The sequence below is a fragment of the Rhinopithecus roxellana genome, chromosome 7 (genome assembly GCF_007565055.1).
Source record: "Rhinopithecus roxellana isolate Shanxi Qingling chromosome 7, ASM756505v1, whole genome shotgun sequence".
NCBI lineage: Eukaryota > Metazoa > Chordata > Mammalia > Primates > Cercopithecidae > Rhinopithecus > Rhinopithecus roxellana.
In genome coordinates this window covers 1,921,314-1,936,424 of record NC_044555.1, presented here as the reverse complement: position 1 = coordinate 1,936,424, position 15,111 = coordinate 1,921,314, and the positions used below count along the sequence as shown (strand labels likewise).

Sequence of the window (15,111 nt, the reverse complement as noted above, 5' to 3'; positions counted from 1 at the left end):
GGCCAAGCTTCTAGGCTTTCTGATTTTTCTCAAAATACCTGTAGTTCCCCCTTTATTCACATGTCATCCATCACAAACTGCTTGTCATACTCTGTACATGCATAATAGTTTTATACCTTCATGTCTTTCCTTGAGTGGAATCACGAACTGGAAACTCCTTTCTTTCAAGTTCTGCCTGGGGAATTTCTACTCATAAGCTCAAATGTCACCCCTATGAGGGCATTCCTGAGCTTTCTTTATCCTTTTGCTTCCTTTGTGGACCCACTGTACTGATAAAAACTTTCTGACCCTGTACTTCAGTTATCTTTGCAGCACAGCAACCCTCTCAGTTTAAAACAAAAACCATTTTATTATTGGTCATAATTCTGTACATGAACTGGCTTCAGATTAGTGGTTATTCTGTTTATGATGTCAGCAGGGCTGCAGTCATCTGGAATAGCCAAAACAGCTTACTCCCATGGCCAGCAGTTGCCATTGGCTGCTGTCTGGGAACTCAGCCTTGTTTCTCCTCCTTGTTGCCACTTCATCTGGTTAGAACTTCTCATAACATGGTAACTAGATTCGGGGGTGAGGGGAGGCATCCCAAGAGTAAAATCTCTAAGAGGAAGGAAGAAAAAGCTTCCCATTCTCTTGAAAGTCACAGAATGCCACTTCCTCCACATTCTATTAGCAAGGCGGTCACTGGTGGACAATGTAAGTGCCAACTCTAGATGAGGAATAGCATGCTCAAACAGGAAGGGGAGGAACAGTTGGGTGATCTTTGAAGGCTAGCTACCACACCATGTTGGTTTGTATTCAGTCTACCCCTGAAATTCTGGAAGAGTCTTGAGGATTGGCACTATGTTTTAATCATCTCTTCATTCCCAATTCTTAGCACAGATCCTGGAACACAGTACTTAGATGCTTAGTACTGATGTTTGCTGATGTACTTAGTACTGATGTTTCTTCAGATGTTTGCTGACTCTGTGAACCCAATTAAATCAGATCAAAACAGCCCATAGGTTTTGAGCACTTATTCTGTGCTAATCTGTCTAGTTGATTGCTGTGGAGTTGAAGAAAGGGAGTTTCCCACCCATGAGCTTATGGGTCGGGGACAACATTGCAGTAAAGGGACACAACAGAAAAGGAGAAGATTAATAGTTCAAGGCAATTACAGTCAAGGTGTCACTGGGCAGTCCATGATTGATTGCCAAGCTAGTTGTGTGGGCACTAATCCCTTTAGATCTTTAGAGGAGGCTGAGTTCACTTTAGACAGAGAGGTTTCAGGTAGAAGACAGGGTTGGATCTGAGTCTCAATGGCAAGCTGGGATCTAGAATGGGAGATAAATATGGCCAAGGCAGAATACCAGAAGCAATTATGTGGAGATGGGACCACACAAGCTGCATTACATAGTACCATTGTCACACACAAAATATAAACTGTGAAATTTTGTTTTCAAAAGAAGCCTTGCTACACGCACACTCTAGTAACTAAACAACAGTAGTCAAAAACGTGAGTTCTTTTTGTTGTTATTGTTTAAATTTCCAGTAAATTTATTCTATTTTTTTCTTTTGACTTTTAGGTTTGGGGAGTGCACGTGCAACCACACAGAGAAAGGGGGAACACTCTGTAATAATACCCCCCCTCCAAAATGTGGGTTCTAAACAACTTAAAAAAAATCAGTTAGGATAAATGGGTAAAAACATGCATGGCAGAGATTTTATTATTCATCAAATATCACGTTTTCTCCTACATTTCCCACCCTCCCTTGAAGGTGGTTTGAGCTGAAGTGCATATGACTTCTGGTCCAAGGCAGTAAAGAGCAAGAGAAAGGTTTCCATGTTTCCTCTTTCCCTTCTGTGCAGTTGGAAGTAAAGAATTCTGAGATGGCAGAACTGCCAGATGGAATTTTAGCCTGGATCTATAAGTTAGCCATTGGTGGACAACCATAAAAAAAGAATCATTTTAGTTGCCTCAGACTGTGATGTAAGCAAGAAATATTTTCTTCAGCCATTGAGAGTTTAGTGTTTGTTACTGAAGCATAGCTTAGACTAGCCCAACTATTATAGTCAGGCTAGTGCTCTCTGTGAAGGAATTGAATGTCATATAATACAGATTATTCAGCCTCTATTTAGAAAAGATAATAAACAAAGGAAACTTTTAAAATATCCTTTTGGCTATCTGAAACTGAAATTGAGTTATATTTTCCTTCCTAGGAATAATTAAGAGGTGTCAAATTAAGTAATCAACATGTATAATCTCTTGTGTACATTGATTGGGCCCACTGACACAGTGCTGTGCAGAACACTCTGTGATAGCTTTAATCATGGGCAATAGAAAGTAAGCACAGAAGGACAAAGCTTTACTTGAAATAAATAAAGCTTTACTTGAGATATTCCTCAAACCTTATTAAGTCAACATCTTCCACAACCAGACTTTTAAACATGGTTACTGACAAGCAGAAAATTCTTCTTCCTGCTTCATCTGACCTGATCCTCATTCTAATGAATCCACTAATGAGATGAGAGGTAATCAAAACTCTAGTCACCTAAGGAGACATGGAATCCAAAGGCCACAGAAATCCACAAGCTAGAGCACTTTGGGGGTCCAAAGTGGGCGGATCACAAGGTCAGGCGGATCATGAGGCGGGCAGAGATCGAGACCATCCTGGCTAACATAATGAAACCCCATCTCTACTAAAAATACAAAAAATTAGACGGGCATGGTGGGTCGTGCCAGTAGTCCCAGCTACTCGGGAGGTTGAGGCAGGAGAATCGCTTGAACCCAGGAGGCGGAGGCTGCAGTGAGCCGAGATCACACCACTGCACTCCACCTGGGTGACAGAGCAAGACTCCGTCTCAAAAAAAAAAAAAAAAAGAAAGAAAGAAAGAAAAGAAAATCCACAAGCTAGAAAGCTGGAGCCTGAATCTTGGGTGGCAGTCCCACCTATGCCATTATTATTTTGGCCCAAGACTATCCTAAGTCAGGTACTTTATTTCTCCCATCAGTTCCATTGATCCTTTGGCCTGAAAGAACGTCCAGCTGCACGCTGGTTTCTGGGACCCCATGAATTTCTTAGTCTGTGCATTAAACTTGAGCCAAAGAATACCTGTTCTTTGTAGTAATGTTTGCAGAAAGCCTGTCCTGAGAATGGTCCTACTGCATCCAGGGAGCAAAATTTATAAAAGGGAAATAAAGGTGCCTCTTAATTATCTGCCCCGAAGAGATGGAGCCAAGAGAAAAAATACCTCAACTTCACTCCTCCCCTGCCCTCCCATATCCTGCCAGTGACTCCCATTGGCTGAATGCAACTAGAAGGCAGAGAGCACAAGGGACCTAGGGGTGCAGTACATATAGGTCAACCTCCCCCTCCCAGTGTGCCAAGTAAGATGGAGGAAAGCAGAGAGCAGTTTTAGAGAGGCAGATGGAGATTATCCAGCACACTGAATAGAAGCGAAAAGTTATAACCTTAGAAACAATTTCTATTTAACTGACGAATATCAGCCATCAACTTACATACAATGGGCGTGTCTAAGTTCTGAGAGTTTTCCTTTGTTCCTCAAGATGGTGATTCTTCTTTTTTCCCCCAAAATCAGAACAGCAAGGAATTAGAGACTGGAAAGAGCAATTTCTTTTTTAGAATATGGTATGGGTGTGAGTGTTGGACGTCTCATTAGTGTCCAACCAAATAGGAGCCACCACTGTCCTACGGCCTTTGTGCTAAAAAGTTGTCCCATAGTAGAGCCAAGAAGAATGCATTAGAGCTTCCCTACATCTGATCACCAGCTGGAAGGAACCTTCTCTGGAAGATAAAGCCCATGGCCCAGTCCTGGACACTCCACACTCTTAGTATCTGTGGATCCGAACACCCCTTCCAGGGGTATGATTCAGGGAGCACAAAGGTGCTGATGAGAGGATCCTTTATCCTGGCTCCAAAAGTTCAGGTTCCTACCTCTTTCCCAGGGTTAACTTTACTCAGACCATGAACCTCAGCCTGTCAAACTCCTATCTGAGTCAGTCAACCTTCCACCCCTCAAATCTCTGTTAACTACACTCTCTGCCTGGAAACTCTCATCACTTCCCTGGTTCTCAGCTGGTTGCAGTTTTCTACAGACATTTACTGGTCACCCCTACTTCTCTATCCTCCGCAGTTTGCATCAGGCCAGCCTCAGCCCCACAGTGGCTACAGTGTTCTGCTGGTGAGGTACCTCTCTGGCCTGCTCTCTGGATACCTACTTCCTCTGCTACTTTTCACTGGTCTCCTACAACCCTGGAGTATTCCCTGCCTCCCTCCCCTCAGAGATGCTATCTTTCCATAGTCCATACAGAATTCCACAGTCAGGAATTCTATTACTTTAGGTCCTAAGTAATTTTCTGGAATCATACCTCAGGTGAGCAACCCACAAAAGTGCTCACTTTACCAAGTCAACTTCCCTGGGCTTCAATTGTGTTCCTGGTTGGGTGGGGGTGGACATGGGGAGTGCTAAAGAATAATTAAGAGGAAAAAAGTAAAATCATGACTCTCATATAAATATAAAATATATGCATGAAACATTTTATTTAACTTATTAATTAATGAGGAAACCAGTAAGATGTTACAAATGGCTCAAAGGAGAATCCAAAGAGCCATACATATATAGGCAATAAGGAATATTGAAATAAGGAATGTACAAATAGATGCAAAATAAGTAAAAAATCAGTTGCATTCCACCAGACATTTATTTGCATTTCTGTGGACAAGAACTGTTTGCATTATTATTAGTTTTCTACAATCTAAAGAGTTAGAACATAACTCAAAGTCAATGAAAGGTGGAGATAACCCAGAAAGGTACTCTGAAAAGCACATCCAGGAAATTGTTTTTGCTGATTTTAAAGCCTTTCACAATTTTTTGTGATAGGAGAAAGGCCTCTTCCCCTTCCCACAGAAAACTACATCTAGTGTAATAGCACAAGGATTATCTGTGATGTGAGAACAGGCAGTTTTGCTTGTGGAATCCAATATATGTGTCCTCTTTATCTCCAAACCTTGATAAGGGATAGAGGCCTCCTCCCTCTTGGAGCATTGCTACTCGGAATGTGGTCTGGCATCACCTGAGATGTTTAGAAATTCTGATTTGGGGCCCCAGCCTAAATCAAAATCTTTATTTTTAAAGGTCCTGGATCTAAATAAATTAAAAGACATCCTATGTTTATGGACTAGAAGAGTTAATATTATTAAGATACCAATATTCCCACAAATGACCTACAGGTTTAATGCAATCCCTATCAAAATCCCAGCAGGCTTTAAAAAAAAAAATTGACAAGTACAGCCTAAAATTCATACGGAAATTCAAGGGACCCAGAATAGCCAAAGCAATCCTGCAGAAGAGCAGAGTTGGATGACTACACTGCCCAATTTCAAAACTTACTACTAAGCTATAGTAATCAAGCCAGTGTAGTGCCAGCATCAGTTTAGACACATAGATTGACAGAACAGATTTGGGAGTCCAGAAATCAACCCATACATCTATGGTCAATTGATTTTTGACAAGTGTGCCAAGACCATCTAGTAGAGAAAGAATGGTCTTCTCAACAAATGGTGCTAGGACAACTGGGTATCCACACACAAAGGAATGAAATTGGACAACGACCTCATATCATATACAAAAATTAACTCAAAATGAGTTAGAAACTTAAATGTAAAAGCTAAAACTAAAAAGTTATTCAAAGAAAACCTGGGCATAAATGTTTATGACCTTGAATTAGGCAATGGTGTCTTAGATAGGCCACTAAAAGCACAAGTGACAAGAGAAAAACAAAAAAATTGAACATAATTAAGAACTTTTGTGCTTCAAAGGACACCACTAAGAAAGTGAAAAAAAAAAACACAGAATGAGAGAAAACATTCGCAAATCGTATATCTAAAAAAGAACTTGCACACTTAATATATACAGAACTCTTAAAACTCAACAATAAAAATACAAATAACCCAATTTTAAAATGGGCAAATGACTTGAATAGAGATTTCTCCAAAGAAAATATACAAATGACTATGAAAAGATGCTCAACATCAATAGTCATTAGGGAAATGCAAATCAAAACCACAATGAGATACCACTTTACATCCACTAAAACAACAACAAAGACAATGACAGTGTTGGAACTCCCTTCATACATTGTTAGTGGGCATGTAAAATGATGAGGGGACTTTGGAAAACAGTCTAGCAGTTCCTCAAAATGTTAAACAGAGTCTTAACATATGACCCAGCAATTCTAGTCCCAGGTATATACATACCCAAGGGAACTGAAAACATGTCTATTATAAAAATCCTCATAGCTGCATTAGTCATAAAACAGTCATAAAATAGAAACAATCCGGCCGGGCGCGGTGGCTCAAGCCTGTAATCCCAGCACTTTGGGAGGCCGAGACGGGCGGATCACGAGGTCAGGAGATCAAGACCATCCTGGCTAACCCGGTGAAACCCCGTCTCTACTAAAAAATACAAAAAAAACTAGCCGGGCGAGGTGGCGGGCGCCTGTAGTCCCAGCTACTCGGGAGGCTGAGGCAGGAGAATGGCGTAAACCCGGGAGGCGGAGCTTGCAGTGAGCTGAGATCCGGCCACTGCACTCAGCCCGGGAGACAGAGCGAGACTCCGTCTCAAAAAAAAAAAAAAAAAAAAAAAAAAAAAAAAAAAAAAAAAAAAAAAAAAAAAAAAAAAAAAAAGAAACAATCCAAATGCCCAGCAACTGATGAATGAGTAAATAAAATGTGGTATATCCATACAATGGAATATAATTCAGCCATAAGAAAGATAAAAGTTAAAGACAATATGCTAAATGAAAGAGGCCATATAAAGGCTGCATATAGTATGATTTCATTTATTTGAAATATCCAGAGTAATTCAATCTCTAGAAACAGAGAGTTCATTCGTGGTTGTCGGGCCTGTGAGGGAGGCGAGATGGGCAGTAACTATTCATGGGTAGGGGATTTCATTTTGGAATAAGGAAAACGTTCTGAAATTAGATTTTTGGTGATGGGGTGATAGTTACACAAATTCATGAACATACTAAAAACCACGGAAATGTTTCAGAGGGTGAATTTCATGGCATAGGAATTGTATCTCAATCGTACAGTTTGTTGTTGTTGTTATTTTTTGAGACAAGTCTCGCTCTGTTGCCCAGGCTGGAGCGCAGTGGACTCGGCTCACTGCAGCCTCTCCCTCCCAGGTTCAAGCAATTCTCCTACCTCAGCCTCCCAAGTAGCTGGGACTACAGGGGCCCGCCACCACGACCGGCTAAATTTTTTTCGTATTTTTAGTAGAGACGGGGTTTCACCATGTTGACCAGGTTGGTCTCCATCTCCTGACCTCGTGATCCGCCCGCCTCGGCCTCCCAAAGTGCTGGGATTACAGGCTTGAGCCACCGCGCCCGGCCTAGAGCAGTTATTTTTAAAAGATGGTCTTGAAACGTTCAGTGCCAAGTGGCCGGGATTTCCGACGGAAGTCAGTGCTCGTGCCCCCACCCCCTTGCCCCGCGACTCTGTTTCCCCGGCCCCTCCCCCCACCGACAGAGAGCGCTCCTCCCTAACGGTCGCCACTGCCCACTTCTGGTTTCGTCACACACCCGCCTTTCACCATCCGCCATTCTCGTCACCTCAGCCGCTACTCTCGCTACCGCACCGACTTCGCCCGTGTGCTCGCCCGCACCCGCGCTGCCCGCCATGGCCACCGCCCAGCCGTCGCAGGTGCGCCAGAAATACGACACCAACTGCGAGGCCGCCATCAACAGCCACATCAGGCTGGAGCTCTACACGTCCTACCTGTACCTGTCCATGGCTTTCTACTTCAACCGGGACGACGTGGCCCTGGAGAACTTCTTCCGCTACTTCCTGCGCCTGTCGGACGACAAGATGGAGCATGCCCAGAAGCTGATGAAGCTGCAGAACCTGCGCGGTGGCCGCATCCGCCTTCACGATATCAGGAAGCCAGAGCGCCAAGGCTGGGAGAGCGGACTCGTGGCTATGGAGTCCGCCTTCCACCTGGAGAAGAACGTCAACCAGAGCCTGCTGGAGCTGTACCAGCTGGCCGTGGAGAAGGGCGACCCCCAGCTGTGCCACTTCCTGGAGAGCCACTACCTGCACGAGCAAGTCAAGGCCATCAAAGAGCTGGGTGGCTACGTGAGCAACCTGCGCAAGATGTGTTCCCCGGAAGCCGGCCTGGCTGAGTACCTGTTCGACAAGCTCACCCTGGGCGGCCGCGTCAAAGAGACCTGAGCCCAGATTGGCCCCACAGCCACGGGGTCCCTTCCCTGGGTCGGGCCACAAGGCGGGGCGTGCATGTTGCCCTTTCAGAACGTTCTCTTCAGTTTTATCTTTAAGTTTTACCATTGTTAGCAATAAAGTTATCTGGTTCTCAAAGCAATAAAGGTGTCCAGTTGATGCGCACCTGCAACTCTCACCTTTTAGGAATCAGGGCAAATCCCCATGCAGGTTTAAAGTAGGTATCCAGCAGTCTCTCCACCCACCCCTGCCCGATCTGCATGCATCTCAGGATTTGCAGGGGTGGAGGGGAATGGTATTTTATGGACCCCTGGAAAATACATTCGTCCTCCCTTTGTAAACTACCTGGGTATGTGGGGTGGGGTGGGGTGGGATGGGGTGGGGTGGGTGGTCTTGGGCCCTGGTGGCTGTGGGAGCATAGGCATGGTAAAGTGTAAAACATGGTCTGGAATTCATCATAGTGGTTGCCTCTGAGGGAGAAGTGAAGGGAATGGGATTGGGCAAGGATTAAAATAAACAAAGGGGTCTTCAACTTTACATGAAAACTTGTAGTTTATTAAAATATGCCAATGTTAATGTTTGTTGATTCTGAGTAGCAAGTGGGGGCTGTGGGTGACAGCATAGCAGGGTACCTCTTTGGCAAGCTCACTCTGGGTGACAGTAACAAAGGGAGCCTTAAGCTGGCTTCCCCATAGCCAAGGGGCTGACAATCTAAAATGGCACTTTGCAAGTCCAAGCCCTTTTATTTACATTGTTGTACTTTGTTTTTACAAGAGTCTCAGGAATAAGGAAGGACAAGTATCACGACTTTATTAGTGACAAAAAGGGAGGCCATAGAGGCAAGAAGTTGTGGAATCTGGACATAAACTTCGATCTTCTGATGCCATGTTCCTTTTTCTTTCTGTTACCCTGCAAGTCTATCAACGGGTTAAAGAAGATTGTGTGGGTAGACTGGGAATCTAGCCAAATAACCAGCCCCAGAAGGGAGGGAAATCCCCCAACACTCTTAAAGACAGCTCTGATCACTGTAGTCTCGCTCCTAATTACAGGTGTGCCTTCTAGCCTAGGGTGGAGACAGCTTCTAAACCTTAGCCAAAATCCTTCTCATATGAAAGAAGCCTTCAGAATGAGCAACAGACTATATGAGGTAGTAGGGCACCTCACAGGAAGGCAGCCAACACCTGTACACTTGAACCCCTCTGTTCAGGTTCTCTCCCTGAAACAGACAGTCACACTGTTGCCTGAGTTGGCACTGAATACTTAAGAAGGCCTTAGGGCTGGAAATCCCCAGAGTGCACCATCCGTCCACCACATGTCTTCATTGTGAGTGGCTTCTCTTCAAGCATAGCAGGTAAATGGGGTGGCTACAAAACACACACGCTCTATCTGCAAATCTAGCTCATCTCAAAGCCTGGGCAGAGAAGCCCTGTATGTTTATCATGCACAGTGTACTGTAATCTATACATTGCCTGTTGTGGTCTCTTTACTGAGATCTACAGCTGACGTCAGACTAGTTCCATCTTGGTCAAGGGGCCCCCTCTTTATCCCATTTTTCCCTTTCCTGTGATTCAGAGACACCCCAGGATAATGCAGAGAAGTCTACTTAGAACTACATCCTTTTATTTTACCTGGGGAAAAGCAGGATTTCCTCACCTGCAAGACTCAAAGAGGACTGTGATTACACTCCAGTGCCTATCACATGCCACTACTTGTAGTGTCACATTTCACAGCTTTTCTTTCAGAATCCCTGGCTGGGAAGTCTAGGTAAAGCGGCAGCTCAGTTGTTTCTATTCTTGTTCCACTGCAACAAAAACATGAATGTCCTAAATCCCTTCCTTTTGGTTCAGTTTTAGGGTCCACAAACAACCTTTTGAATATGTGGGGCAACTGTGGGAAAAACAGGAGAAACATTTAGACCAAGCTGGCCCCACTGGCACTTTTCAATGTCTTGGCCTTATCCATCGCTGCAAGTCTGATTTTCCCACCCTCCCTTGCCACATTCCTCTCAAAACGAGTGAGCAAACTTCTTACAGGTGGACCACATTCCCACATACCCACAGCCTTCCCAATTCTTTGATAGCCTGACTTTCAATACTTGAGAGTGAGTTGTGCCGCAGTCTTCCAGCCCTGGAAAATATCACCCTAAGACATACAACTGGAGGCTTGTCAGTCATTCGTTGTGCTCTGTTGCTTGGGGCAATGATGTCCGAAACAGTGGCTGTTGCTATGGGTACCAAAGTCTCAGGCAATGATAGTATCGGGACTGAGGAAAAATGGTAAAATTGATAACTTCATCTCAGACTCAAACACGGATTCAAATTAACTGTGTTGAATAATTTACCTCTGGGGAAAAAAACCCTCACTCTATCACAAAAGGAAATTTCTTAATAGATGGTTGTCACTGACAACTTGTACTTCATTTTCCAGAAAAAGGAAAAGTATTTTTTTTCTTAGAAATGTGTGTGACAAGCAGTACAAAGCACCCATTAATTTCTCCTGAATCTTCTCTACTCTGGAAATTTGCTCTACATTTCTGATTTTTAAATTCTCCTTTAATTTTTCTTTTCATTTACCAGCAATTAGTTTCTTTTCACAAGCCTGAGAGACGTATCTAATCAAGTATTTAGTAGAGGAAAGCATTATCTGTAATCTTGAAAGTGATACTATGCTTCAGATTTTAAAATAACAATTTTTGTTTTACAAATCATCTGATGTTGCTGTTGTTGCTGTTGTTATTGCAGTCCTGAGTTCAGGTTCAGAGAAATATCGATGGAGAATTTGCTTCAGGAAAGCTGAAGGGAAAGGTGAAATGAGAGTAATCATATTAGCAAAGTGTGAGGACACCTGAAAAGTAAAAGCAAAGAAATTGACACCTTGATTCACTAGTCAAGGGAGCTATAGGGGTGGGATGAGGTACAGTAAGAAAGGAAAGTACTCATGGCTATCATATTTTTAGGAATCCTGTGACCGTTTGGTTTGGGTTAGGTTATGAGTAGTAACAAAGACCAGAAAAGCAGAGTCTTAAAAAAGATAGGTTTTCTTTTTCATGTATAAAAGAAGTATGGAAGAAAACAGTTCAGGGCTACCGTGGAAGAGCTTTCAATCACATTTCGTGGATTCCAAGAGGCACATGTTTTTTCTTTACATTTTAACATATTTGAAATTGGGATGTATCTTACAATCACTGTCGGCCATACCTGTCATTGCCTAAGGATGCACTGCAAAACTCAACAAAATGATATCATTGGCTAAGAAAAAGTCCTGGAGATATTAGAGGTGTACTCTTTTAAAAAATACTGCGTTAGCAGCACGTTTGATGGCACAGAGGACGATATTAAGAGATATCAATGATTCTGAGTACAGAAGTGATTGAGAAGAGTTGAAATTTGAAACTGAAGTTCTAGCAGTACTTGAAACAATTTATTTAGCACATAGTTTCCTTTTTATGTGTGCACACAAGACTGATTCAATAACAAAAGTCTGTGCTTAAATAAGTGTAAAAGAGATTTTCCAGTAACTGAAATTTTAAAATCTAAGGGATAAGAAAACACTGTGTTCTAATTTAATTGGTAGCACTTTCTTGTTCTGTGGTACATAGAATAATGGTGTGCCTTAAATTGGTATGTTTGATTTGATAAAATACATTATCTTGTTGTTCCACTGAACAGGGCTTCCAGTGCAAAGGTCATCTCATGATCCACATGGCTATTACAGCTCCAACCATTACATTAGCATATCAGGAAGGAGAAAGAAAAAACATATATATTTGTATATGTATATATATGTGTATATATATGTGTATATATGTGTGTCTATATGTGTATATATATGTGTGTGTGTATATATATGTATAGGAGTGAGGAAAGATCAGGACATTTATTAGGAGGAAAGAAAAGATTATACATCTAAGTGTAATGGAGGATTGATCTTCAAGGTAAGGGCTGATTGCTTATTGTGATCTCTGATGATTCAGGGGAACAATGTCATGGGAACATTTATTTTCCTTCTAAACCAGAGGATCCAACAGAAGGCCTCAGGCCAGATTCATCTACAGACGTGGTTTGCTTGGACTAATGATTTTTTAACAACCTTTTTACTTTGGAATAATTTTAAATTTTACATTTAAACTGCAAAGATGGTACAATTTCTGCATATCCTTTCCCCAGTTTGCTGTAATGTTAACATCTTACAGAACCATGGTACATTTGTCAAAAATAAAAAATTAAAATTGGCACATTACTATTAGCTAAACCCCACACTGTATTCAGATTTCACAAGTTCTTCCACTGACATTCTTTTCCTGTTCCAAGTTCCAATCCAGGTTTCTACATTGCATTTAATTGTCATGTCTTCTTGGTCTCCTCTGTCTCAGTCTTTCCTTATTTTTCATAACCTTCACAGCTTTGAAGACTACTGATCACGTATTTCGTGGAATGTTTCTCAATTTGGATTTGTCAGGTGCTGCTCTCATGATTAGAATGAGATTCTGGGTTTTGGGGAAAAAGACCACTTTACCTCTGGAGTGTATATTTCATCACATCCTATCATTGAGGCTATATGACATGAACATGACTTATCATTGGCAGTCTTAACCTTTATTGCTTTGTTAGAGGTATTGGCCAGGTTTCTCCACTTAAAGTTGCTATTTTTCCCTTTTCCAAACTCTGTTCTTTAAAGTGAGTCATCAAGTCCAGTTCACCCTCAAGAGGCTAGGAGGAAGAGCACCGCATGGATGCACAGAGTATTTACCTATAATATTTGGAATCCTTCTATAAGAAAAATTTGTACCTTCTTTCCCATTTGTTTATTCAATCATTTATTTATCTCACTATGGATTCATGGATATTTATTTATTATTTTGGGTTATAATCCTGAACCACATTATTTATTTTGTTCCTCAAATTGTTCCACATTTGACCAGTTGGAGATCCTCCAGTTGGCTCCTGTGTTCCTTTGACATAGTCTCATCCTCTGTGTGTATGTGTGTAGCATTTCCTTACTTTTCAGCACTATAATATGCTCCAGACTCATGATGTATTTTCCCTGCCCCAGCTCTAGAATTAGCCATTTTCCAGAGTCCTTGTCCCTTTTATTAGATAAATCATATTTTAAAATGAACATCTTGAAAAGTCAATGATTTATAACTTTTTTATTTTAATTGACACATAATAATCATGCATGTATATGGGGTACCATGTGATATTTAGATATGCATATACTTTGTGTGATGATCAAACCAGGATAATTACACATCCATCATCTCAAACATTTATTATGAATTCTTTGTGATGAGAACACTCACAATTCTGTCCTGTAGCTATTTTGAGATATGCAACACCTTATTGTTGACTGTAGTCTCCCTACTGTGCAATAGGACACCAGAACTAATTCTTCCTTTCTAACTGTAACTTCCCACCCTCCTTTTTCTCCCAGTCTCTAGTCTCTGGCAACTACTATCTACTTACTATTTCTATCAGATCAACTTTTTAAGATTCCACATATGAGTGAGAATGTACAGTGTTTGTCTTTCTGTATCTGGCTTATTTCACTTAACGTAATGTCCTCCAGGTTCACCTATGCTGTTGTAAATGACAGAATTTCATCCTTCCTGTAGCTGAGTAGTATTCTACTGTGTAGATATACCACATTTTCTTTACCCATTCATCTGTTGTAGGATACTTAGGTTAATTCCATATCCTGGCTATTCCGTATATGCTGCAATGAACATATGAGTGCAAACGCCTCTCTGACATACTGGTTTCATTTCCTTTAGATATATACCCAGTAGTAGTATTGCTGGATTATACGGTAGTTCTATTTTTAATTTTTTGAAGAACCTTCATACTGTTTTCCATCGTGGCTATACTAATTTACATACCTACCAACAATACACAAAAGTTCCCTTTTCTCCACATCCTCACCAACATTTGTTATCTTTTGTCTTTTTAACAATAGCCATTCTAACTGGCGTGAGTTAATATCTCATTGCGGTTTTGACTTGTATTTTCCTGATGATTAGTGATTGGTTCTTTTTGTTTTTTTGTTTGTTTGTTTGTTTTGTTGTTGTTGTTGTTGTTGTGGGGGGTTTTATTTTTATTTTTATTATTTTTTGCTCACAATTGCTTTGGCTATTCAGCGGTCTTTTGTGGTTCCATACAAATTTTAGGGGTTTTTTCCTACTTCTGTGAAGAATGTAACTGATTTTTTGATAGAGATTGCATTGAATCTGTAGATCACTTTGGGTAGTATAGACATTTTAGCAATAATAGTTCTTCCAATCCATGAACATGAAATATCTTTTTATTTATTTGTTTCCTCTTCAATTACTTTCATCAATGTTTTAGAGTTTGCAGTAATCTTTTAATTTCATGATTAAATTTATTCCTAGGTATCTTTTTTTAGCTATTGTAAATGGAGTTGTTTTCTTGATTTCTCTTTCAGATAGTTCACTGCTAGCATATGGAAACACTACTGATTTTTGTATGTTGATTTTTGTATACTGAAACTTTTCTTTCCATGTACTTGTAAAGTTTCCAAAGTTCTTCTTGTTATTTAGTTCTAGTTTTATATCATTGCTGTCAGAAAAGATACTTGATATAATTTCTATCTTCTTATGTTTGGTATAACTTGTTTTGTGGATAATGAACTTTTAATTGGGAAAGTTCTCGTAAAATTATATATTCCTGGCTCCTTTTGAAAATGCTGACTCTCTGGCTACATTGGGCCCTGTTCCCATGGGAACCTTCATATGGAACTGAGTTTCAGCTGCCATCTTAAAGCATACATATTCTCCAATTCACCACAGTACATGTCATTAAAGCAATGTAACTTAGGTACCTCAAAGAATACTGTGGCAATAAAGTGCCTCTTTAGT

The 15,111-nt window shown here is 41.1% G+C and overlaps 1 protein-coding gene across 1 annotated transcript; it reads left to right on the top strand.

Annotated features, from left to right (window-relative positions):
* Positions 1–7,585: 7,585 nt before the first annotated feature.
* Positions 7,586–8,391, top strand: FTHL17 (ferritin heavy chain like 17). The gene has a single exon (XM_010376797.1). It carries the CDS (start codon positions 7,680–7,682, stop codon positions 8,229–8,231), a length of 552 nt encoding a protein of 183 aa, XP_010375099.1. The 5' UTR covers positions 7,586–7,679; the 3' UTR covers positions 8,232–8,391.
* Positions 8,392–15,111: the final 6,720 nt, after the last annotated feature.